The 27,982-nt window shown below is 41.4% G+C and overlaps 1 protein-coding gene across 1 annotated transcript in view; it reads right to left on the reverse strand.

Annotated features, from left to right (window-relative positions):
- Positions 1 to 9,944: 9,944 nt before the first annotated feature.
- FMN2 (formin 2) overlaps positions 9,945 to 27,982 on the reverse strand; it is a 219,322-nt gene continuing 201,284 nt past the window's right edge. Inside the window, exons 18-19 of the mRNA XM_026649606.1 lie at positions 11,478 to 11,559; positions 9,945 to 9,971 (exon numbers count right to left, since the gene is read on the reverse strand). Of these exons, the coding sequence (XP_026505391.1) occupies positions 9,945 to 9,971; positions 11,478 to 11,559 (109 nt within the window). The remainder of the gene's footprint in view (positions 9,972 to 11,477; positions 11,560 to 27,982) is intronic.

The raw sequence follows: 27,982 nt of genomic DNA on the forward strand, positions 1-27,982 counted from the left end.
TCCGGTTCTGTGAGGGCTCAGTTTCAAACTTGCCACAAGACTCAGCTAAAGGATTATGTTGTTGTGCTACCTTGGGAGCATGTAGGAACAAGATGGATACAACCTGCTCTTGTTACCTTCTTGCACGCAGGTGATGAGGGACAATAACCTTCACCAGCCCCATACTTGAGGTAAATCACATCCCACTCACAAATGCTGGTTCACCCATGCTGCCCAAAGACTTACAATCATAGAATATCAGGGTTGGAAGGAATCTCAGGAGGTCATCTAGTCCAACCCCCTGCTCAAAGTAGGACCAATCCCCAAATGACCCCCTCAAGGATTGAGCTCATAACCCTGGGTTTAGCAGGCCAATGCTCAAACCACTGAGCTATCGCTCCCCTAGATTTTTGTTGAAGAGTGTAATTTCCTGACCAGGCACCAAACCCAGGCCATGGTGATGAAAGCACCAAATCCTAGCCACTAGACCACCATGGAGACTCGGTGAGGGGGTAGCCAAGGCTCCACCAATGGCTGGCCTGTCTGCCCACAGAGGCTGCCCTGTGTCATGCCTCAAACTACATGGTGCTACCCACAATGCAGTTGGCCTATCTAGGTGAGTAAAGGGGTGTCTTATGCACTTGACCTGATATTGCAAGGAAGAGAGTAGCCATGATTTCTAGTGATTGGGTTGGGCTGGAGAGAAGATGGTTGCATAGCAGGTGGCAGGAATGTGTGGCTCTCCCACTATTTGGTCATTTGTCCTCAACAAAGTAAATTCTTCCAAGTTTAACAGCCTTTGGCAAAATGTCTTATAATAGTCAGTTGGCATGAAACCAATTGGGTTCTAAAGTAATCTAACAGTATAATCCCCTTTATGGGTTTTTTTTTTAACCATACCATAGCAAAGATATAGTCTAAAATTCTTAGGTTTAGAGATGTTTTTGTAGAACTCACAATCTAAGGAAAAAGATGAGATTTTGTCCATAATGGATGAAGCATATTGAACAGCTTGGCTATTGGGCCATGCCAGTGCTTCTCCAACAGTTTAAGCTTAACAAGTCTCTAGTGCAGACTAACCCTTATAAAGTGAAACTTCCAAAGTAAGATTTTGTGAGCTAAATACATTTTTGCCTTCAAGCTGCATCATGGAGCACTGTGTTCCAAGGTAGCTGTAAGAGGTGAGGGGGGCAGCTTATTTCATTTAATAAACAATGATTCAGAACCACCTGCTTCAAAAGGGATGGGTCTTAGCTACTTGAGTGCTATAAGAATCTCTGGGTACGTCTTCACTACCTGCCCTATCGGCGGCTAGCAATCAATTTATCCGGGATCGATATATCGTGTCTCGTTAAGATGTGATATATCGATCCCCGAACGCGCTCACCGTCAACTCCAGAACTCCACCAGAGCAAACGGCGGTAGTGCAGTCGACGGGGGAGCCACGGCCATCGATCCCACGCCGTCTGGACCCCAGGTAATTCGATCCAAGATACTTCGACTTCAACTATGCTATTCGTGTAGCTGAAGTTGAGTATCTTGGATCGATTTCCCCCCCCCAGTGTAGACCAGCCGTCTGTTAACAGAACGTGCCTCTGCCATACCTAAGTAGTCACTAGGGAATGCTGAGAAAGGGGGTGAGTGCCTTAACCACCAGGCTACAGAGTCATTTTCCTCACCTGCCTTCTGGGCCAATGATTATTCAAGTTGTTCGTATAAGGTAGAACAACTTCACCTGGAAAAACCATAGCCTGGGATTAGGGCATTCACGGCAGGGAGTCAGAGGCCTGGGTTCAAGACTCTGCCTGATACAGAGTAGGGACAAGGTTTGACCCTTGGTCTCTCGTGTGTGAGCACTCTAACCAGTAAGTAAAGGTTACAAAAGGATACCTTTTATCCCCTTGGCCTACTGGATTGGGTTCCTTGGGTGCAATAGGTGCAGTGGGGTAAAGTCTGACTTGAGAATCCTGGTGGGACTTAGCTAGCGGCTGAGCAGGGGTCTTGAGGATCTAAATTTTGGGTTAAGGAACCTAAATCCCTTTTTGGACCTAGCCCTAGCTAGGGAACAGTGCAAAAATAATCCATCTATCTTCCCCCCCCCCACAACAGAGCCTTCTAGATAAATAGAATAAACACTGGGTACCCAGCTGCAACAGTCACAAATTCTGTGAAACCTTGAAAACATGCCCTATAGTCATCCTAGACTTACGGACTTCATAAGGCACTGAGTGGGATTAATACATCATTGTCTAGTGCTTGGGTATGGCTGTTTTGTAACTTTAACTCATGGGGGATAAGCCTAGGCTGAGCTACAGCTGATTGCAGAGGGTCCAGAAGAGCCTTTATACACATGCTAACTGGCAGTCAATTAACTCCAGGTACAAACCTCTACTGCAAACATGCCTTAGTTACTATTTCAGGCTACCTGCAGCTGTAGAAAGATGACACCCTCCTCTCCCCCATCCCCCAACACACAGTTTCTCTTGCTTTATGGGTGTTCTGAAAGCCTTAAAAGCACAGAAATGAGTGCTAGTAGTACTTCCCTACCTCACAGGGGAGGTAAGGAGAGCTATAGTATGAAGGGTCTCAAATATTACAGTGATTGATACTTATGTGGTTGCAGAGATCCTTCTTTACAAAAAGAAAGTTTTGTCTCACTTTCTTCATCTGTAAAAGTAGGTTTGTGAAGAGATAGGGATGAAAGTGCTATGTAAGTGCTAAGTACTGTTAAATCACTAGACACAGAGTCATTGAAGTACCATACAGCCTGAAGGTTTCAATTTGCAACACAAAACAACACAAGCCTTTTATAGACACTTATAAAAGCCACACTGGAATTCTCATTCTCAGTGAGCCACATCTGTATATCAGGCATGGAAGCAATAATTTAGAATGATGCAATTTGCTTAAGTAATGGTGGGTAATGCGCCATTCTGGTGCTTAACCAAGGCTGGAAATTTCAGCTGCAGTTTTGCTGGTCACTGAGCAGCTGAAGCTGAAAACAGTTACAACAAACCAAGCTGTGTATTTTTCACATCACGGTAGAGGGGAAAAAAAACTAATCTGCCAATCATTACACCAGAGCTCTCAGATGTACATATGAGCTGTGAGGCTCTTGGGTTTAGTTACTTCCTGTAGTACCATGAGCAATTAGGGTTGCCAACTTTCTAATCACACAAAACTGAACACCCTGCCCCATTCTCCAAGCCCCCCCCATCCTGCCCCTCCTCAAATGTCTGCTTCCCCCCACGCACTCCATTGCCCCTCCCGCCATGGCCTGCTCTCCCCCACCCTCACTCACTTTCACTGGGCTGGGGCTGGGGGAATGAGGGGTTTGGGGCAGTGGTGCAGGCTCTGGGAGGGAGTTAAGGTGTGGGAGGGCATTCCAACCTGGGGTAGGGGGGGATTAGGAGCAGACTCCAGCTGGGCAGGACTAAGGCTCCCTGCCTGCCCTGATGCTGTGCAATGCCCGTAAGCGGCCGGCATGGCCCTGCAGCCCATAGGTGGAGGGGACAGGGGGCTCTGCCCACGCCCACAAGCACCATCCTCGCAGCTCCCATTGGCAAGGAACCGCAACCAGTGGGCGCTGCAGAGCCAGGGCAGGGGTAGCACACGGAGCTTTCCTGATTGCGCCACCGCAGAGGGGGCTAGGCCGGCCACTTCCTGGAGCTGCGCAGTGCCAGGGCTGGCAGGGAGCCTTAGCCCTGCTGCGCAGCCAACCGGACTTTTAACGGGCGGGTCAGTGATGCTGACTGGAGTTGCCAAGGTCCCTTTTCAACCAGGTGTTCCAGTCAAAAACTGAACGCCTGTCAACCCTATGAGCAACATGTATTTGAAAAGTAAAAGTATAGAGTACCTCATGTAGCTTTCACCATGAAAATTTTACCATGCAATGCCTAGGGAGCTTACAGGGCCTAAGAAGCCACCACGTGTGTGTGTGGGGGAGGAGGGGGACACTATCTAAGCTGTCCAGTAGGACCGAGGCAAAGGTCTTTAGGGCTGAGCCCCTCAAATGTGTTTAAGTGTTAGAGGCCTAAACCCCTTTCAATAGCTGGGCCTAGGCACTGAAGTCTGGGCCAGAGGAAGGCACTGCCCTCTGTTCAGCCATGTCCCCCTCTTCTAGAGCTAGGTTCCTATGCTCTTTCTTGCAACAAAAAAAAAAAAAAAAAAAAACCACCCCCAAGCCAGACGTGGTGCCTTTATAACCTTTAACACAGACAGGACCCTACTGGTAAGGACACCCCTAGTTTGAGGCTTAGGCATGAGCTGGGTTCTGGAATTAGTGCACATGCCCAGCAGCAGCCAGTTAGGTGCCGTAGGTCCTTTACCAATGGAAACTTGGGTGCCTAGAGACCTAAAGCACCTCCAGAGTTAGGCAGCAGCTGAACAGGGTTTTAGAGAGTCTGGTTTTAGAATCTAGTTAGCTAAAGTGGCAGGTGCCCAAATCCCTTGTGGCTCTAACCCCTAGGTGCAAACCCTTCCATTGACTGCAATAGAGTTGTGCCCATTTGTGTTAAAAGCAATTGGCTTAATGTGTGCTCTGCACATTCCTACCCTCCCCCCACAAAAGACAACCATGTCAGAGATTTCTCACATTACCTAAAAGCTCAGGGGTTAGAGCACTCCTATGGGATATGGAAGAGCCAGGTTCAAAGCCTCATGCTCCCTGATTGGGAGCAGGGACTTGAAGCTGGTCTCCCAAATCAGTGGTCTAATCATCAGGCTGTGGAGTCAACCTCTGTCTGGCCCAGTGAATATTTAATTATTTAACACAAAGTGGAACAGCTTCCACAGGAAAGATAGAGTGCCATGAATACACTATGCCTAGTGATCAGGGCACTCACCAAGGTTGCTGGAGACCTGGGCTCAATCCTTGCTGCAATTCAGGCAGAACAGAGATTTGCAAACAGGTGTCCCACATCCCAGATGAGTGCTTTGTCTACTGGGCAATTGGCTATAATGGGGTGGGGGTGGGAGGAAAATCTCTCTCTCTGTTTTTTCACCAAAAAGGGCTCACCTGGTTCAGGCCCCTAAATCCAGGAGGCGAAGAATCCTGAGCAGAGAGGAACCGCCCTGTGGCCTGTCAGTCAAGACCCCACGACCCAAGTCAATGGGATTTAGACACAAGTACCTTTGTGGATTTGGGGCCTAACCATCTCCCCGTTCCTCTTCATTTCACTGGTGGGTAGCTTCTTCAGCTCCCTGCTCAGCTTGCTGGCTTCAGCGAATCCTTTTCTTAGGCACCTAACGCTCCCCATACAAAACATGGTGCACTTAAGTCGAGGCTGATGATTCTACTGGGTGGCAGGATGCCTAGGCATTAGGTGTTGCAATGCACTTCGAACAGCGGCCACTAGTAGTGGCAGATGAGAAGTGACAAAGAAAAAACTTCCTGACTACCCTGAAATATGTGGAAACTTCCGGGGAACTAGAGACAGTAGAAGATAACGCAAGTCTATGAAGCACAATTTAGGGTTTGGGTATAGCTGTCAGCAACACCTCTCATTCAGATTGTCTAAGAACTAGAGTGTCTTTCCTAGGAGCTGGGAATTGGAGTGACAAATACAGAGATACAGTAGAGATGAACACATCCTGGGCTAACAAAACTTCTTCTCTTTAGCACTTTCTCTGTGAACAGGTTAATTTGGTCCCTGATGCTATATTACCTTATAAAGCAACCCTCATTTTAACACTGAAATGCAGTGTTGATACAGAAGTGTGTTAGGCCCAGCTCCTCAAAAGGTACTTAGGAGCCTATCTTCCATTGATTTCAATGGGGGAGTTAAGGCACTCAATACCTTTGAGGATCTGAACCTTAATCTTTATTAAAAGGGTGAGATGGGGTAATTTATTTTACTCAAAGTATTGTCCCCATCTCTAGTTCTCCGTTGACCTCTTGTGCTTACAGGCTTTGCCAGAGACTAAATGTAAACCGAATAATTTTGCACGTTAACATTTTCTATTTAAATACATATAACTAGGTCACATTGCTTCCTGGATTCAGCAGTGCTAAGTTCGCCTCCATTCTTTTTTCTCTGCATGTGCTAATGGAGCTTGAAGGGGTAAGTGGTTGCCATATAAATGTACAAATGCATTGGAGGAATTCACAAGATCGAACCTGAAAAAAAGAATTAAACCTCACACATTACTAAGTGAATTAGCATTTATACAGCCTGAAAAGAGAAATGCATGTCACCTTGATTCATCACAGCTGAGTCATTCTGACAAAGATGCGTGAGTGGCATTTCATCTTGTTACCGGTTATGGCACTGAGGGCAGTGAGCTGCACTATGCAGGGTCCAGGGAATAAGCAGGGCTGTGCAGCACAGGCACCAGACTGGATATGGCGAGGGGATCAAGTGAGGTTCTGCAGAAGGACTTGTGGGAGCCCAGCACATTTGCAGTGAGGCAACTGGTCATAAGAGTCAATGCCTACAGAAAAACCCTTATAGTTCATATGTCAAACATATTTTGGTTGCAGGGATCTCAGATACCCAGCAACAGCATCCCCAAAAATCCATCTGTATCCCATCAAAGAAAGTATGACAAATGGGCTTCTTGCCTCTCCAAATTAAAGACTTGGGATACTCAGCCACTCTTGTATCTTTGTCAGCCCTTCATTCTGTGCTGTTATGTTTTATTTTAAAGGCAAGTCCATTTCCCCTCTCTGAGATGCTGCATTGCAGTACCAAACCTGGCTGAGAAGGCTGAAAGGATCCTCTCTCTAAACTATCCCATATTTATCACCATGGAATGCAACTGTATGACGGGTTGCCAGTGTGGAAGGTGTTTAAGACCAGTGTGACCTATTGGTTCTAAAACTATAGAGTTTATAGAGTATTTCCAACTTCCAAGTGGTCTGTAAAGCTACTTCATGACCTGGATACAGGAGTACTATAGTATTAGTTCAAATGGTAGGCAATGAAGGTAGAATGCTAGATATAATCTTTTGTAACCAGAGAGGAGAATTAAACAAAGCAGACACATCTACCACATTTACAAGCCATATTTACATCTAGTGGCCTTAATGCTGTCCTAATATCAACTACAAGAGGTGTGATATAAATACACCCACAATTGATTTTACTTTTTCCAACTCACCAAGCACTATAATTGCAATGGGGTAGGTATAGAATCTCGACTAAGAGGCATGGTGTAAAAGGAAGAATTGGTCCAAGGATATGAAAAAGTTAGAAAACCATTCATGCTGCCTGTATCCTAAAAGTCCTTCTGTGTTGCTACCAGCTGCTGCCACCTCTTGAAACTCTGCTTTTAGAAACTGATCACTCAGATGTGACTTGGGTTATCCATGTTACATGTGCAACTGGTTCTATACTACATCCTGAAATAGTGAGAGATGCACATGGTAGTGGCACTAGATTACTAGATGATGTATTAATTAACTGCTTCATAATTTATATGCAGCAATTCATCTGTATGTACACAAAGTCTTTGTCCAAATACCCATTTTACCAGACTGTTAGCTTCCCTATATTTGTAGGGACAAATCCTATGTGCAAGCAAGGACTGGGGACTAGCAAGAATCCTCTATTTGGGCCACAGAACAGCTTCCCAGCCATAGAGTGAGAGAATGAACCAGACGAGAGATGATGGTCACCTTGCTTAATGCACTATTGGAAGGCATTCAGATACTATGCAGTGAAAGTAATATAAGATCCTATATAAAATAGAATAGCGCTGTAGAAGTCCCTCCATGGCCCTGTGTAAAGGAGATATCCATATAGCTGTGGATTCACTATCCAACACCTTCTCCCTGCATGCTAAGGGATAAGGAGTAACCCCTTTCCACAAGCGAATTACATCAGTTCTGCTGACCCAGGGCCCTCCTTGAGACAGCATAATGATCAGTGAAGGAAAAAGCAGCACCTTTGGTCTCATTATTCCTTTTATTTTCATATAAATTAACATTCTAAAAAAATTGAAGTAGAAACACTAAATACAGTATTGCACATAGCGATCTCTGTTAGATATCCTATTATTTCATTTAGTATGGTAATATACATACCGTAGGTACTGAAGGGAACAGGAAGGCTACAAAACCAAAACATGCGACTGTATCCTTGCACTTAAATAAAAATAAATGCAAAAGTTAAGAGCAAAAGACTATAGTTTACATAAATACAAACATGGGTTTGAATCAGTGCCATTAAAATAAACTTTATTTTTAAGTTACTTTCCATAGGTTACTCATAACAGCAAATCTCTTTTCCTTTTGCAAGAAGTAACATTACTCCCAACAACACATGATCTTAGAAATCAATTCTTGATAATCATATTCTTGCCAGAAATTATCGTGAACACAGAATTTCATATAGTTTTATCAAGCTACAGGAGACTTATTGTTCACACAAGTGAAGAACATCTTTTCTAGTGCTTAGTATAAGTGACTAACAATGGATTCCTGAGGTCATATTTTACATTGCCCTTATGACACCTGGTACAGTATATTTGCCTCTGGTCAGCCAGGAATGTCTTATGATATACTAGGCTAGACAGGGAATAATCCACCCCAGCAGGTTAGACCTCAAACCACTCAGAGGTTTATGCTACCCCTGTGTCTTCGATGCTAAGAGATTGTGAGCATGTGAACCCAATTCATTCCACACATTGCTGTTTCCAAGAAAACAGTGCTTTAAAAGAGAATGGTTACAAGGCCAATTCATGTTGGGCTCAGTAGTTACATTTGGGGCAGAGGGTCTTTATTGGCTCAACAAATCAAAACTAATAAATCCTTAAGTTAATTTCCAGATCACAAATAGAAATTAATCACGTGGATTAAAAAGGATGGCATAATCACAGATTTCCATTGCCTCCTAGCCAATGGTATGGACTACTTAGAGAGAAAAGTTTATGACTCTGATGTTAAATGTGAAATTGACGTGAATTTGTCAGTCGCCATTGTTTTGTCACTAGAGTTGACTACTGTATTTCTCTAATGCCAATTCCTAGATATATCTTTTTATATCCCTGTTAAAGGGAATCTTAAATTAATTGAAAAGATAATTCAGAAAGGAAGTCTAGCTAGAAACATCGTAGTCCTGAGAATCCTATATGACTCAAATAATCAGCAATATAACTGTAATATCCCTTAAGTTTTTCTGTATACAAATCAGCTGCTTTACATGCTAGCAAGCTATAGTGCCCAAGTTCCTCTTTTATCATCTGAAGTACTCCTGTGATTTTCTGTGTTTACTGCTTTTCACTTAAATCTTTTTGGTTCAGGTTTTCCAACTCCCCTCTCCTGCTATTCACTATCTGGCAAAAGATGAAGAAAAAGTACGCTGCCTTATCGATTTTAAAGATAGTTACGGTAAACATCTTGTTCCACATATATTTAGTCATGGAGGGCAACCAAACAAGTTGAGAAAGCATTGATTATACTGTATAAACAGCACTTAACGATTCAAAATACAAATTACAAATGTCGACGTGAAACGGATACAAACAATTCACTAGAAGTAACATTTCTTTCCCTAATCTAAATGCAGTGCCATGGAGTATTTGTGTTAGACAGATGTTGCCAGTAGGAATGGAAATATTTTACTGTATCAAGTAGCATTCTTGTGAAGTTCAACTTTAATAGAATTTTCAGCATGTTCAGACCTGATGCAGATGCTGCCTCTTAGGCATGCTGGTTTGGTCTACTGGTATTAGACCACGAACTTTACAAAATACCAGTTTTTGGGTGGAGAACGAGGCATGGGATATAGGGAACTTGTCTCATGTCCATAACTAGTCTATTGCTGGGCACTTAATTACAGTGATTACATTCATTCATGAATGTACAGTACACATCTATCAGTGAGAAACTCTAGAGAACAAAAAGCAAATTTGAAAGGCCAAGAAGAAAACAAATGATCTGAATGATGTAGTTTCCTTTCCCGCCCCCAACAGACATGTTGAGTTTTCCTGATCAAGTAGCATTGGCTTTTGCATTTCTTCTCTCAGATCTTCATACTTATCTTTGCTTTCTGAAAAGAAACACCATAAGAAGGTAAGATAAGATATATATAAACATATGTATTATGCAAATATGTAAAGCACAGGGATACGTAGGCTGATCACCAAGTGTATCGAATATATAGTTTACTTATAAAACCCTGCAACAAACTCAGTTTTAAACAGATTTAAAGTACAAGATGGCTAACCATGCCTGTGAAATATCTTTTTTTATACTATTTGTAACTCTATTTATATTGTAAGCATTTTGTGGGCAGGGTCCATCCTTTTGTTGTATGTACAGTGTCTAGCACAATGGAGTTCTGATCCCCAATTGGGGCTTTTAGGCACAATAGCAATACAAATAATTATAAACATTATTTAAATGCATGGCTGTTCTTAAAGAATACCATAAATCTGCATGATTTTATTCTTACAAAGTGGAAAAATCCAACCGAACAAGTTTTTAAAACCTACATCTTGATGTGATTACAAATAAAGTTGATAAACTAAGATCTAGTTTACCATTCCTAGCCAAGCTATTACTTCATTTACATTTCCTGTGTCACTAACCACGGCCAGTTACAATGAGAAACAACAGCAATAATTCTGTTCTTCGTGTGTTGGATTATGCCAGAGAGATTATGGTAAATGACAACATGTTTCATTTCAAGGACATGTGTCATGTCACAATGATTCATAAAATAGCATTAAATACAAAACAAACTGAATCATGTTTTTAGGGAAAAAACATGACCAAGGAAATAGTCATTCATTTTTAAATATTGCCAAAAAAGAAGCATGGGCAGACACTATGAAAATTATGGACCAGATTAATTTTCCACTGGGAAAAAAATCCAGCCATTGTAAAATAGGCCCATGTCCTGAAAATGCTTATAGATGCACTTAACTTTAGCAATTTGAGTAGATGGCCACTGAAGTTAATAGGAATTGCTCATGTGCTTAAAACTAAAGATATGTGTAAGTATCTTCAGGAGCAAGGCCATAGTTTATAGGGAGCTGTATATAGCTCAAGAGATTAGTAAAAGTAGAGTATCTTCTTTTTCTAGATCTCGGTCTCTAACCCAGCCTAGGTGCGTAGTGACTTACAGTCATTGGCATCTAATAGGTCGTCAGTGCCCCAGGGGACAGGTGACCTCATCACAAAATCCCCCATCACAATTGGAAGCTGAGCAGTGGGGCTGAGCATTGGATGAGTTTGGAGACTGAACTACCTCCTCACCCGTAAAGGTCTGTCTCTTCCAGGTTCAGGGGGATAAGGCACATTGGCAGGGCACTGTGGGGAAATTTTCACTGCCACTACCTGAGCTGCGTCTGTTCTGTGGATAAATATAGGACTTCAGGGTTGTCAATCTGGCACCTTTCACAAAAACGCTAAATTCAGACACATTTAAAAATAAACATTAACTAAATATGTCAGGATAACGTACATACAAAATGCAAAAAGAACAAAGAAAAAGAAAAAGTTAATAGGAGCAGTATAATATAATAATAATAATAATGCAATCCGTTCTTACTATTCCAGAATCATGTCTTGGCTTTATATTATAAAGTGATTTCCCCTTTTTCTGTCTGCACACTTCCTCTGCTTCTTTAACCCTGAAGAAAGAAATTTTGATGAATATTTCACTGGGTTAAAGCCATTTGCAAGACAGCACAATATGTGAATCAAAGATTAAAATTTAAAGATAACAAATGTGTAACTCCCTCCCCCCACCTATATATGAATATGCAACGGTCTGCAAAATACCATTTATAATAAGTATTTGCTATTACAATACCATCAAGAAGACTGTATAATTTACCAGGAAAGATGCAATAACTTCTAATTAGTGTACATAAAAATCACATTCTCTACCATATCATTAAAATTAGGATGCAAATATATCATGGTTAAAAAATATACTGTCTGATCCAAAGCGTTGCTTTGCAAGTGTACGTATTGGAAACTGCATTTCCATCATTCATTGTTTACACTTCTGAAATGACCCCTCAACATTTCACTGTCTGCATACTGCCAACAAAAGCTTTGCCACTCTTGGTCGTGACTATTCCCCAATTTGTCCTTCATTTACCCAATGATTTAATTCATTTTGGCAGAAACTTATGAAACGATTCAGCACATATGTCCAGTCTTTGCTTTCATATTCATAATTGAGGAAACTTGGTTTTCAGTTTAAAACACAAACAAACAAAAACATTTTTCAGTTTCAGAGCAGTTTACAGTCTCTGGTCCTGATTCTGTGATCATTTACTGCTGGGATCAGTGCTTATTATTAGGAGCTGTCATCAGCGAGACCGCTCACGGTAGTAAGTGATTGCAGGATTGGAGGCTAGTCTGGAATCCTTACTCACACAAGTATTTATATATTTTGATTTACAATAAGTATGTACAAACCCACCACCAACCTATTCAGGCACCTTTGTCAGATATTAAAAGTACAAAATAAAGCTAATAGCTGCTCCTCTGACCTGCAATAAATCAAGCTCAAGCAATGCTCTCTCCCCCTCCAAAAACAGCCCTTATTATGCTCCTTCCTCTCCAAAAGCCTGGGTAGCCCTTGCAGCAGGCTCTGAACAGCGACACATTTGGGCTTTTTTGGACCAAAGAGAGGAATAGGTCCTAAAGCTGAGGGTTTTTCGCAATGGGACTACTTGCTTCAATACAGATCCCTCATGTGAGGAGGGCTGCAAGTCAGGACCTAATTAAATGATGCTCAGCAAACACAGCATCTATGATAGGATAAACCTCTCTGGGTCCAGCAGCAGGGTGTTGTCATTGGGGTACTACCCCCTAGGACCTGCTCCTGTCAGTAGCCTGCCAGAGCCCAGTTCTGGCGAGCTCCAGGACACTGTTTCAAATGTGTTTGCTTCATTAAGATTTTGATTGATCTGCGGATCAATCTAATATTGCCATTGGGTGTTTGAAGCATTGATCCTGTGCCGGGCATTCCGTTATTGAACCTTTATGTTTCAGAGGCTTCTACTGGGTTACTTTGTAAATGGTGACTCTTAAGGGGGTGGACTCTTGAGTGAAGGATGGCAATGTACTTTCTAAAGAAAAGTATAGCAAAAGAGAGTCAGGTAAAACCCATATTGACTTTCTGTATAGTTGCCAGCAATGTGAATTTTGGAGACAGCTTACTTTGCCTTTTTATCATCATCCAACAGTGGGAAATAAACAGGAAAAAGATACTGAAGGAACGAGTACAGAGACTAATGATACATCCTTGGGCTGGTCCCAATGGATATTCTCCAAACCACTTGCATGTCTGCTATTTCGCTGTGACTATAAGGAGCAATGTGAGAAGCAGTTTAAAAAAAAATCATTGTTTTATGTTATTAAGGGCCAGATTTTCAAAAGAGACCAGCTCCCATTTAGAAACTTAAATGCAAGTGGCCAGTTTTTCAGAAGTGCTCAGCACCCCGTGAAAATGTGACCCCCAGTTGTGTCTGCTGAGCACTTTTGAAAATTTGGTGTCAAGTCACTGTCCCTTTTATCCAACTTCAGCCAACATCCCCCAGCTTTTTCACAAATGCAAAATGTCTACTTTTACAAATCAGCTTTGATCATGATTCTCTGCCAGTTGTGAAATCAAAGCTCTGACTGCACTCAACATCTTGAACTTAACAAATATAGAAATGTTTCTAATTGTACAGGTTTTTTTTTTAAAAGGTGATTACACATTATTTTGAAACTGCATTTCCAGTCTAAATGAGAAGCAGATGAGACGGTGCTGCACAATATACACAGCGCCTTTGCAAACATGCTGAACAGCCAAGTAATGCGGCTTTTGTAAAAGGTATTTTCAATGGGTTCAATAACAGTAGCAGCCAAGATGTAGTGGTAGCTTTACTACAGCAGCTTAGACAGATGGTATAAAATGCAGTCAAGTTCACAGGACTCTGTTTGTTCACTTCCAAAGACCGACTTACCCTTTCTAATTGACTTCTATGTACATTTGATCACATTTGAAGGAAGAAAAGTCACCTATCTCCTGTGGTCACTTCCTAATAATCTATTAGACAGTTTTTTCCAAGAAAAGATATTACCTCCCCCCCCTTGTCTCTTTAGACACATTTGAGACATTACAAAGGGTCTATTACTAAGAGTAATATATATTATAACAGTGTACCTATCATTTTATGCAATTATAGCTGCTAGATAAGTGGCATATCCCACTTTAGCAAAAGTGGGTCAGATTCTTGGCTGGTGTAAATCAGCAGCGCTCCACGTGGCCTAGTATGTGCTCCTAACTCATCAACAAATTCATGGGTTATACTAAATAATTGATATTCTGCAAATACTAAGACTTCTCAACAACCTCTCATGCAAAGAACAGATGGTGTGAAACACCTCACAATATTTTTCTAAACCAACTCACTCTGATCTGGAAATTGCTGTCCAATAACATAAGGGAAGCTTTAGTTCCATGCTCTATCCCAACTAAGTGACCCGGTACCTGGGACATACTGGCCATTGTGTTTTATTTATGACCACATATGGCAGTTCTGTTGTGGACTGCAAGTCAATGCAAAGTCGCTGACTTGGATATTTTCTGGTAGATGTCAGAGATGCCCAGGCAGATCCAAGAGAAAACTAACTGTTCATGGCATTACAATGGGAACAAAAAAAACTCACATATATTGTGAGTACTTCATCAGCATAAGGTGCTAAAATTCTACCTTTATCTCTGGGATCTTTGGGCTACCCAACATTGATTTCCCCTCCATTCTAAAAAGAATATTATTTCTAAACCAGATAATATTGTAACTTAGAGCTGGTTAACATATTTCAAATTCCAAAATTGACAAAGTTTAATTAAAATTTTGAATTTCATTCAGAAAAGGGAAGAAATAACCATAAATTTTAGTGAAAATGTCTCCATATTTCAACCAGCTCTAATTATAGGTTGTGGTCCTATATGAAAGAAGTCCTACAGAAGTTGACAGGCAGCTTGGCCAACCCTGAGCGGTGTGGGGCTGCGAGAGTGCTGGGTAGGCAACGGGAGCAAGCAGAGCTGGGCAGCCAGGATCAGGAGGAGCTGATCCTGGGGAGGCACTCTGGTGAGTGGCCAGGAAGCGGGTAGTGTGTGAAGGGCTGGGGGGTAAGTTGATGGTGGGCTCTGAGGTGAATGAGGAGTGTTGGGGACTGCAGGGTGAGGGGCTGGAGCTGAGATTGGGATCTTGGAAGGTCAATGGGGATTTGGGGAGAATGGGGGATGCTGGGGGCTGAGGTCAGTGGAACGAATGTCAGGGCTGCTGGTGTGATGTGTGTGGGGGCTGTCAGGAGAAGTGGAGGCTGATGGAGGGTCATTTGGGTATATGTGGGGTGGGAGGGGTATTCAAAGGCTTGTGTGGGGTTTTGTGGGGTAGGGAGTACTTTGCTGAGCAAACCTGGTGCAGGGGCTGTTTATACCGCAGAGGGCTGGCAGCAGCTGAAGCAGAGCACTTCTGCTCTGGATGTGCTGCTCTGGCAGAGAGGACTGCGAGGCAGCATCCTCAGAGGTTCTCATCCCTCTCGTCTGTTTCTCCTACAGAGGGAACTCACTTCTCAGGAGGATAATTTACATTGGAAACAGCCCCAGCCCTGCTCCTGCCAGCTCTCCCCCTTGAGCTCTCCCTTTGGGTTAAAAAACAGAGGACCCCCTCTGTGAGAGACAGATAGCTCAGTGGTTTGAGCATTGGCCTACTAAACCCAGGGTTGTGAGTTCAATCCTTGAGGGGGCCATTTAGGGAACTGGGGCAAAAATCTGTCTGGGGATTAGTCCTGCTTTGAGCAGAGGGTTGGACTAGATGACCTCCTGAGGTCCCTTCCAACCCTGATATTCTATGATTCTATGATCTAGCCAGCAAGTCCTCACCTTCCCCCAGACTCTGTATTCCCATCTCTGCTGCTTCCATTCTACCTTGGGCAGGGGCTGGGCGACAGCTGCAGTGGCATATGGATCTCAGTCCACTTTGGCAAAGTGTGTGTGTGTTTCGGCTGGGGGGAGGCAGCATACGTTCTCTGCATACCATAACAAGTCATAGGTGGGGTGGAAATCAGTAAGTTCACTGCCGCTGTTTTGTATTACTACAGCTTTTGAAGAGAACTGCAGTGTTTATATTGGTTTGTTAAGGAGTGGCTTGTTTTGAGAGACAATAGGACTTGTCACTGTTGAAAAACCTGGCCACCCTGCTCAAATTTGCCCCTCCCCACATCATGACAGAGGCGTGTCTGGGTCAAACCTGAATGAGTGGTGCTTGCCTCACCCCATACTTCTACCATAGCCACTGAATCATCAGCAGGCTCATCATGCCTGCCCCTTGAAAATCCGCTGCACCCCCACAGTGTAGAACCTCTGTTTTAGGGGGCAAGAGGAGAGCAGCATACTGACTTTTCGCCTAAGACGGCAGATTGTCTTGTATATCACATGCACTGTCTACTTTAAGGAAGGCAGGGCCCCCAACATCCACAGAGTACAGGGTCCCAAAAATCTTTAATCTGGACCTGTTTATATATATTGAAATCTCCAACTGCAACTTTGAGTGTTTGCAGGATAGTTCTTGCAGAGACATGCTACAAGCCAATTGGCAATTAAACTTGGACTCTTAATAGGTCTTGTCTTCCAGTTTGGAAAATTAGGTCTTTAATTCTTCAGGACACTGCAACCCAGTATTAGGCACTAAGAGAGCTTCACCTGCTTCTACTCTAGACTTCTTTATAAAAGGTACATGGTGCGGTATGACTTATGTTCTAAGACAATGAGCCAATTGGTAGGCTGCATGGCCAATACTAAAAAAAGAACTTCTCTTGAGCCTGTAACTACGTAATTTATGGCACTATAAATGTGGTAAGTGAAAAATAGTGTGGTCTAGTGGACAGGGCCCAAAGCTGGGAGCCAGGTACTACTGAATTCTACTCACAGACAAACCACTTACTCATTGTGTGGCTTTGGGCTACTTTAACCTGTCTGTCTCTTGGCCTCCTGCTCCTGTGATGAGATACATGCAGGCAGATTCTTGTGCTTGCAGGGAGCCTTACTGAAGTCAATACAACTCCACATGCATGCATCTCTAGCATCAGAAACTAAGCTTCTTCATCTGTAAAATGAAGATAAAATTTACCTGCATCACTGGGGTGCTGTGTGAGGCTTAATTTGTGACTATATAAAAAAATGGAAAGCATTGTGTAAGTGTTAAACTGTAGTATTACATATAAGAAGTTTGGTAAAAGCATTACCTTTTATCTCCAGCCTACAGCTGTGATCATTAGGCTTCTTCAGTGCTAAATTCAAAAGCAACTAAATTATTATTAATTGTTGCAATGTGCAAACATATATTCTGAAGGCTGAAAATATGACTTAATCCAGGATTTTGTTTAAATTTAAAATTAAAATGTACTGATTTCTCCTTTCAAAAAGCTCTAAAAATATACTGGTTTGAAAATTTCTACCACTTAAAATTACAGAAATCAAAAGGGCAGACAAGCAGCCACCAGCTAGACTAATACTTTAGATTAGTTGGACATGACTTTGAAATGTCATCAGCAGTTTCCTCCCTTCCTTGGAAGTCAGTATGTTTGTACTTTTTCACTATGATAAAGTGGACAGAGGAATGAACTCATTTTAAATTCCCTTTTCTTTGCAAACTGCCATGTTTTATAATACCTGCTGTGATGTGCACAGGATTTGTCAATTATTTAAATTAATAATTTTGAATTATGCAAATGATTATATTTAACATTTCCATTGTGTTTTCATCTATACATATGAAAGGAATTTTCAAATTGGATAAGCATAAGGCAGAGAAGTGAGAAGAACCTTGGGTAATATATTTTCTATTTGTTCTATTAAGAAATATGCTAAAAATTAGTCATACATATGTATGACTGATTTAATATATATTGAAATATATGTTGAATATTTTATAATGTATAAAGTGCCTATCACCATACCAATCAGCAATACTTGCAAAAAAATTAAAACAGAAATTATATTTAAATAGCTATAAGGTATGAACAAAACTAAAGAGAACAACCTGTGCTAGCATCAAAAATATAGTATTAGCCACACAGGAATAAAACAAAAGAAATGAAGACAAAGGGAAAAACACCAAATCAATAAAAAGATTGGGGGAAGAGGGGAAGGGCTGAGAGCCGTGGAATGTCCACAATTCTAATAATAAACAAGAATCTTGGAAGGGATCTAAACCATCATGCCTCAAGGAACAAACTCACCTGTGCTTGCTTCAGCAGCACATATACTAAAATTGGGGTTAGAAGGAAACTTTCCCTGGGGGCAAATTATTCCACAACTGGCTACTGCAGGGCTTCTTGCACCTTCCCCCAAAGCATCTGGTGCTGTCCACTGGGAAGCAGGTCACTGGATTTGATGGACCACTGATCTGATCCAACTGCTATATTCCTAAATATGTTTTGTCTAAGTAAGCACTGTGAGGTTGGGCCCCATTTTTGTAATAAATGTTCTAGCTGTTACAACACAAAACCACTGAACAAATTCACAGTTTCAAGTGAATCAGAAAAAAGTAGGTCAGTTATATGTCATAATCCTGGAAGAAGATGTGGCTGAATATACAGTACATAGAAATTAAAGGTCATTTACTCATACTCATTTTACTGTTCTTTAATAGACAGTCTAAGAAACTAGTCTTAACCTTAATATTTTTACATCAATAATAAAGTAGGATACGATTTGCTAAAACATACACTTTTACTTACTGCTCTGATGATATCAACCCTATCTCAGCTCTCTTCATTGGGTCCCTGCTTCATTCTGCATAAAGTTCAGACTCCTTTATGTCACTTTTAAGGCTTACCACAATTTTGCTTCATCTACATCCCATTGTTTCTACTTACGTTTACTCTCACACCTTTTGCGCTGCTCACTCATCTTACCTTGGTGTCAATCTCCTTTGGCTCACTCATTTTTGTGCCTTTTTCTCACTCCCCTGCTATTGACTTCAGTGTCAATGCATGTGGAGGTGCTATTTAATGAGTTTTACTCAGATGTAATAATTTTTTGAACACTGCAAGTGACCTGGTCAGAGAGATAAAGTTACTGTTTAACTATGGTGCATTATTACTATTTCCTGTATGAATATATTTATCTAACTTCATAGGGGACTGTGGGAAAAGCAAGCAGGAAAGCAACATTTCTATACAAGAAAACCCCACTGGGGTGGGGGAGAGAAGGGAGGACAGTTACAGAACAATGGCATACATCCAGGTTGATGTGACACAGATCTTCTAAAAAGCCCTTTGCTGGAAAGGGGGAGGGTGTCAATTGTCAGGAACTTTCTAGAGGGACAGGCTGACAGAGAGAGACTTTGCTTTTAAGGGGGCTGTTTGGTCACTGTATTACCACAGTCATTGCTGCTGATGTGTAAAGAACTGTAGGACCAGTCTACACTACAGCACTACATCGGCAGAGCTGCATCAATGCAATGGTGCCACTGTAGTGCGTCTGGTGAAGACACGCTATGCCGATGGGAGAGCGCTCTCTCACCAGCATAATTACTCTACCTCAGCGAGAAGCGTAAGCATTGTTGGCGGGAGAGCATCACCTGCCGACACAGTGCTGGTGTGGACAGTGCAAAACTTGTGACACTTTTCACATCCGAGTGATGTAAGTTAGATCAGCTTAACCAGTAGTCTAGACCTGCCCAAGTCAGACCTGCTGAGATAATCATTATGTGATTCCATCCTGAGACAGGTGATGGCACAAGGCCTGAGAACAGAGAAGAGGATGCATTCAGACAGACCAGGAGGGGGTCAGAGGTGCAGTTAACCCAATAACTGTGATAGGGACTACTCACATGCTTAAAATTAAGCATGTGCTTAACTGCTTTGCTGGATCCAGGCCCGAAAGTCCTCAGTTTCCATTTTTCAAGCCCTTCCCAAAATCCACTCCTTTCAGCAAACTTTCACTTCCATTCCATTGCTAGCTACTCCTTTTCTGCCCCCATCGTATTGCCTCGATTAAAACACAAGAATATACAAGCTTCATACATAACACAATATCAGTCACATTGTCTTTTATAGTCTTTGCCCCTCCTTTCTTCACCTGTTGTCATTTCTTGTGTTTTTTAAAATCAAGACCTAATCTTACAAACACTTACTACCAGGGTTAGTACTCACTACTGTGGGTTGTCCAATTTAAAGCTAATGTTGTTCCAGTACTGTAAAAGGGTAAATGGGATGACCCAGGTAATTATAAGCCTGTCAGCCTGACATTGATCCTGGACAAGATAATGGAGAGGTTGATACAGGACAAAGGAGCATAATATAATTAATGCCAATCAACATGGATTTAAGGAAAATCCTGTTAAACTCACTTGATATCTTTTTTCATAAGATGACAAGTTTGGTCGATAAAGGTAATAGTATTGATATATTATACTTATGCAGCATCAAGTCAAATGTCTTACAGAAGTCTGACATTTTAATTAAAAACTAGAATACTACAAAATTAATATGGCACACATGACATGGATTAAAAGCTGGCTAACAGGATAGTTCTCCAAATGTAATTGTAAATGGGAATTGTCATTGAGCAGGTGTGTTTCTAGTGGGATTCCCACAGAAATCAGTGCTTGGCACTACACTATTTAAAGATGATCTGGAAGAAAACATAAAATCATCACTGATAAAGTTTTCAGAGGACACAAAAAATAGGGGAGTGGTAAATAATGAAGAGGACAGGTCACTGATACAGAGAGATCTGAATTGCTTGGTAAGCTGGCAACTGCAAGCAAACACTATCCATGTTAATAGGTGCAAAAGTAAATGTATACATATATGAACAGAGAATGTAGACCATACTTACAGAATGGGGGATTCTACCCTCGGAAGCAGTGACTCTGAGAAAGATTTAGAGGAGGTGATGGATAATCAAATGAACATGAACTCCCAGTCTAATGCCGTGGCCAAAAGGATGAATGTGATCCTTGGATATTGATCAATTGGAGAGAGTTCAGAGAAGAACCCAAGAATGGTAAAAGAATTAGAAAACCTGCCTTATAGTGGCAGATTCAAGGAGTTTAATCTACTTAGTTTAACAAAGGGACGGTTAAGGGATGACTTGATTACAGTCCATAAGTACCTACATGTGGAACACATATTTGACAATGGACTCTTAAATGTAGCAAAGACAGATATAGCAAGATCCAATGGCTGGAAGTTGAAGCTAGAGAAATTCAGACTGAAAATAAGGTGTACATTTTTAACAGGGTAATTAACTATTGGGACACATTATCAAAGGTTGTGATGGATTCTCCATCACTGGCAATTTTTAAATCAAGACCGGATGTTTTTCTAAAAAGTGATGCTCTAGTCCAAACAGAGATTATTTTGCAGAAATTCTATGGTCTGTGTTACACAGAGAGTCAGACTAGATGATCACAATGGTGCCTTCTGGCCTTGGAATCTATAAATTGCAGAGACCAGTCACAACAGTGTGCAATCTCAGGATCAGACCTGTACGATGCTTTATAAATATTAAGTAAAATTTCCATAATTTGAATCCACCTCATCCAGACAGATGTATGTCTTTACTTAGCTAAAATGCTTTATTCTAGAAAGGATTTCCTCCAATGCAGCTACAGCAATAGTGAAACACTCAGTAAATGTAAAAAAACGTGCAACATCCATGAGCATGTGAAAAACCTACATTTTAGCTAGTTATTATGCAGTGCAAAAGAGAGGCTCTCAAATCCTGCCTTTGAATAAAATTTGGATAGTTTACTAAGGGTTAATCTAAACAGAGGGAGCGGTTTCTTGTTTCCATCATAATAAAATTGTTTTTCTTCAGAACTTTCACCTCCCACTCCCCCCTATTTATTGTCAGGCAAATATATACAAAAAGTTCACCATGATTAAGTTTAAAGACAGCTTGCAAGATGAATAAGGGAGATACACTTTGGCACAGATACAGGAAAAAGAAACCAGACGTCCTTGCAGCCCCGAAGGCAGAATCATTTTATCTACCTTCTAGACCAAACGCCAGCCTGACCACAGCCTTATCAAGACTGAGAGAATTTCTCTCATCATTCAATCCAATGAGAAGGGGAGCCACTTCCCTGCCACAAAGCATTAATAATTTTGTCTGAATAAGTATCTGTGGCAGACAGATTCATTTCCGACTGGCTCCGAGTAGGCTTGGTGGAGATACCCTTACACTTCACTAGAGTCTACTAGTACATGACAAATTTAAACATACTGACAAGGTTGGAATGTTGCGTGCTTTAGGTAGTAGAAATGGTCACAACAAACCTTCCAACAACAAGCTAAGAGCAGACATTACTATTACACTTCGACAAGATACTTCATGAAACTCAACACCATTGTGTCTGTACAAATCCAATACATTGTGAGACAGAGTAAAAAACCAAGTGAGGCAAGAGATTTCATAGTTTGAATTAAATGGATTTTTAATCAGTTAAATAAAAGAAAAAAGGGATGTCACATGCTAAACAAAGGATTTAAACTGTTCTGTGAGGACTGCTCTGTCTTGCAAGTAACATGTTTATAATACTAAGACCCATGAGCAATTTCTTTAAAAATCAGCCAAACCATTCAGTGCCAGATATTTCTCCAATCTCTGGAGTACCACATAAGGAAAGAGAGTTATAAAAATCTTTCTTGTGAAACTGTTTATGAAGAGAAGGGCTAAATGTGATTATTTCACCCTGTTTTTAAATGTGTTTATTTAATTATTTACTAAATATTCTTTTAGAGCAGAAGGTCATATTTGTTGCATGAGATAATCACAGCTAGAAATCAGAACTGTTAAAATAAAAGTAGTTTATAAAACACAAGCAAAAGTTTAGAGCTCTTGCACTAAGCTATCAGGGTTGAAGTGATGAAACAGACATGATTCAGTAACTGACTGCAAAGACTTTTACACAGATAAGAAGCACATTATAATGTACCTGGTCCCATCAAATTGACGGATGAAACCTAACCTCTGCCTACCAACAAAGAGGTTATGCGTTGGACTATCTTGATATCACAGCCAACTTCTTGCACTGCTCCTTTAAGGACTGTGTAGCAGACAATAGCTGGCTGAAAGGCACTGTGATTAATCATACTTTGGCTCAGGGGATCAAGGACAAATGGATTAAAATGTTTTAATCTGACCACTTAAAATAGAAGCTAACCTGTAGCAGAACCCTGGACATTTTCCTCCTTTGTCAACAACTGATGCCCAGAACTGATGCCCAGTACTGCCCCGAGATGTCATTTCTCAAACACACATCTTGACAATACAATGAAAAAAGTGCCTGGTGTGTTTTGTTGATGAAGATTTCGTTGAGATTAGCAGGTATTGTAGATCTACATTTTATTTATTTTACTTTCAGAGATTAGTCCACATCTTTGGATGATGAAATCTGGCATAACTCCCTTGACTTGTACATTATAGAAACATGGAATCATAGGACCAGAAGGGACCTCGAAAGGTCTTCTAGTCCAGTCCCCTGCACTCATGTCAGGACTAAGTATTATATACACCATCCCTGACAGGTATTTGTCTAACCTGCTCTTGAAAATCTCCAATGATGGAGATTCCACAACCTCCCTAGGTGATTTATTCCAGTGTTTAATTACCCTGACGGTTAAGAAGTTTTTCCTAATGTCCACCTAAACCACCCTTGCTGCTGTTTAAGCCTATTGCTTCTTGTCCTATCCTCAGGAGTTAATGAGAACAATTTTTCTCCCTCTTTCTGATAACCACCTTTTATGTACTTGAAAACTGTTATGTCCCCTCTCAGTCTTCTCTTCTCCAGACTAAACAAACCCATTTTTTTCAATCTTTCCTCAAAGGTCATGTTTTCTAGACCTTTAATCATTTTGTTGCTCTTTTCTGGACTTTCTCCAGTTTCTCCACATTCTTCCTGAAATGCGGCGCCCAGAACTGGACATAATACTCCAGGAGAAGCCGCATCAGCGCGGAGTGGAGCAGAAGAATTACTTCTCAGGCCTTGCCTACTACACTCCTGCTAATATAGCCCAGAATTATGTTTGCTTTTCTTGCAACAGTGTTACATGTTGACTCATTTAGCTCGTGATCCACTATGATCCCCAATACTCCTTCCTAGGCAATCATTTCCCATTTTGTGTGTGTGCAACTGATTGTTCCTTCCTAAGTGGAGTATTTTGCATTTGTCCTTATTGAATTTCATCCTATTTACTTCAGACCATTCCTCCAGTTTGTCCAGATCATTTTGAATTTTAATCCTATCCTCCAAAGCACTTGCAACCCCTCCCAGCTTGGTATCGTCTGCAAAATTTACAAGTGTACTCTCTATGCCATTACTTAAATCAGTGATGAAGATATTGAACAGAATGTGACCCAAAATAGATCCCTGTGGGACCCTACTTGATATGTCCTTCCAGCTTGCCTGTGAACCACTGATAACTGCTCTCTGGGAACAGATTTCCAACCAGTTATATACCTACCTTATAGTACTTCCATCTAGGTTGTATTTCCCTATAGTGTTTATGAGAAGGTCATGGGAGACAGTATCAAAAGCCTTATTAAAGTCAAGATATACCCCATCTACTGCTTCCCCCCTCTCCACAATGCTTGCTACCCTATCAAAGAAAGCTATTAGGTTGGTTTGACACTATTTGTTCTCGAAAAAGCCATGCTGACTGTTACTTATAACATTATCTTGTAGGTATGTGCAAATTGATTGCTTAATTAATTAAGCATTTTGTGTGTGTTTTAATTAAGCTGACTGGTGTGTAATTCCCTAGCGTGTCCTTATTTTCCTTTTTATAGATGGGCACTATATTTGCCCTCTTCCAGTCCTCTGGAATCTCTCCTGTCTTCCATGACTTTTCAAAGATAATCACTAATGGCTCAGATATCTCCTCAGTCAGCTCCTTGAGTATTCTAGGATGTATTTCATCAGGCCTGGTGACTTGAAGACATCTGACTTGTCTAAGCAATTTTAACTTGTTCTTTCCCTATTCTGATCCTACCTCATTTTCACAGGCATTCATTATGTTAGACGTTCAATCGCTGCTAAACTTTTTAGTGATGACTGAAACAAAGAATATGAACAAGAGGCTGCTAGGCAGCTCTCTTAACACCACATTCTACAGGCCATTACTGATCCCACTGAGGGTTACCAAAAGAAACTATACCATCTGCTCAAGAAACTCCCTGAAAAAGCACAAGAACAAATCTGCACAGACCCCTAGAACCCTGACCAGGTGTATTCTATCTGCTACCCAAGATCCATAAAGCTGGAAATCCATCATCTCGGGCATTGGCACCCTGACAGCAGGATTGTCTGGCTATGTAGACTCTCTCCTCAGGCCCTATGCTACCATTACTCCTAGCTATCTTCGAGACACCACTGACTTCCTGAGGAAACTACAATCCATTGGTAATCTTCCAGAAAATACTAGCCACTATGGATGTAGAAGCTCTCTACACCAACATTCCACACAAAGATGGACTACAAGCCATCAGGAACAGTATCCCTGATAATGTCATGGCAAACATGGTGGCTGAACTTTGTGACTTTGTCCTCACCCACAACTATTTCACATTTGGGGACAATATATACCTTCAAGTCAGCGGCCCTGCTATGGGTACCCGCATGGCCAACATTTTTATGGCTGACTTAAAACACGCTTCCTCGGGTCTTGTCTCCTAACGCCCTTACTCTACTTGTGCTACATTGATGACATCTTCATCATCTGGACCCATGGAAAAGAAGCCCTGGAGGAATTCCACCATGATTTCAACAATTTCCATCCCACCATCAACCTCAGCCTGGCGCAGTCCACACAAGAAATCCACTTCCTGGACACTACAATGCTAATAAGCAATGGTCAAATAAACACCACCCTATACTGGAAACCTACTGACCGCTATACTTACCTACATGTCTCCAGCTTTCATCCAGACCACAGCCTACAGCCTACAGCCAAGCTCTAAGATACAACCACATTTGCTCCAACCCCTCAGACAGAGACAAACACCTACAAGATCGCTATCAAGCGTTCTTACAACTACAATACCCACCTGCTGTAGTGAAGAAACAGATTGACAGAGCCAGAAGAGTACCCAAAAGCCACCTACTACAGGACAGGCCCAACGAAGAAAGTAGCAGAACGCCACTAGCTGTCACCTTCAGCCCCCAACTAAAACCTCTCCAGCGCATCATCAAGGATCTACAATCTATCCTGAAGGACGATCCCTCACTCTCACAGTTCTTAGGAGACAGGCCAGTCCTCGCTTACAGACAGCCCCCCAACCTAAAGCAAATACTCACCAGCAACCACACACCACACAAAACAAAACACAAACCCAGGAACCTATCCTTGCAACAAAGCCCGTTGCCAACTCTGTCCACATATATATTCAGGGGACACCATCATAGGACCTAATCACATCAGCCACACTATCAGAGGCTCGTTCACCTGCACATCTACCAATGTGATATATGCCATCATGTGCCAGCAATGCCCCTCTGCCATGTACATTGGCCAAACCAGACAGTCTCTATGCAAAAGAATAAATGGACACAAATCAGATGTCAAGAATTATAACATTCAAAAAACAGTCAGAGAACACTTCAACCTCCCTGGACACTCAATTACAGACCTAAAAGTCGCAATTATTCAACAAAAAAACTTCAAAAACAGACTCCAACGAGAAACTGCAGAACTGGAATTAATTTGCAAAATGGACATCATTAAATTAGGCTTGAATAAAGACTGGGAGTGGATGAGTCATTACACAAACTAAAAACTATTTCTCCATGCTAATTTTCCCCCTACTGTTACTCACACCTTCTTATCAACTGTTTGAAATGGGCCATCCTGATTATCACTACAAAAGTTTTTTTTCTCCTGCTGATAATAGCCCACCTTTATCGATTAGTCTCATTAGAGTTGGTATGGCAACCCCCATTTTTTCATGTTCTCTCTCTCTGTGTGTGTGTATTATATATATATAAAATATAAAATCTTCCTACTATATTTTCCACTGCATGCATCTTTAGCCCACAAAAACTTATGCTCAAATAAATTCGTTAGTCTCTAAAGTGCCACAAGTACTCCTCGTTCTTTTTGCTGAAACAAAGAAGTCATTAAGCATCTCTGCCATTTCCATATTTTCTGTTATTGTTCCCCCCGCTCCCATTGAGTATTGGGCTTACCCTGTCCTTGGTCTTCCTCTTGCTTCTAATATTACTCCAGTTTTTAACTTGAGTATTGAATGGCCTTTGGATCCATTTCAGTACTACAAGTCCTTGGCACTCTGCAAAACTTGATACTAGAGCGGATCAGAAATCTTCTGCTGGAATGATTCTCTGACAAAAAATGCAGTTTCTGTAAAATTTCTGGCTGGAAAATCTAAATGAAATTTTTCATTCTGGACAGGTTCAACCCAAATAGGAATATTTAGTTTTGAACTGTTCAGCTTAGAACTGAAGTGAAACATTTTTCCGGATCATGGTGCATAGCCTTATTAAAGTTGTAGTTTGGGCTCCCGTCCTCTCCTATTGTCTGGGCTCTGTGGAGGACTACATCTCTCACATTGGAGAATGGACTCCCCTACAATCAAGCAGCATGGGACATCAAGGCATGAAAGTTACATCTCATGGGAGATGTAATCCGACCAGGAAGTCTGGCCCATAGGGAAGAATGGAGGTATCAGGTATTCAAATAAGAGCACCCATGAGGCAAAGCACCACAATAGGAAATGCAGTTTAATGTTGAACTTAGAAGCATTTCAAGTTAATTTAAACCAAAATCAAACATTTTGATTGCACTATGTTGAAATGTTCATTTTGATTGAAAGTGTAGAAATGTTTCATTTCGACATTTCCTAATTTACATTTTTTGAATACTTCACTCCATGAAAGATTTTATATTGCATTTTTTTCCTCCTGATTTAGGATGACAAATGTTGAAACATTAGAATTTCCTGTGGGACAGAACTTCCGAATTTCACTCAGCATCACTTGGGACCAAGATCCTGGTGGTCTAGGGATTTTG

This window comes from Terrapene carolina, unplaced genomic scaffold (assembly GCF_002925995.2).
Source record: "Terrapene carolina triunguis isolate 2854851 unplaced genomic scaffold, T_m_triunguis-2.0 Scaffold85, whole genome shotgun sequence".
Classification (NCBI taxonomy): Eukaryota; Metazoa; Chordata; order Testudines; family Emydidae; genus Terrapene; species Terrapene triunguis.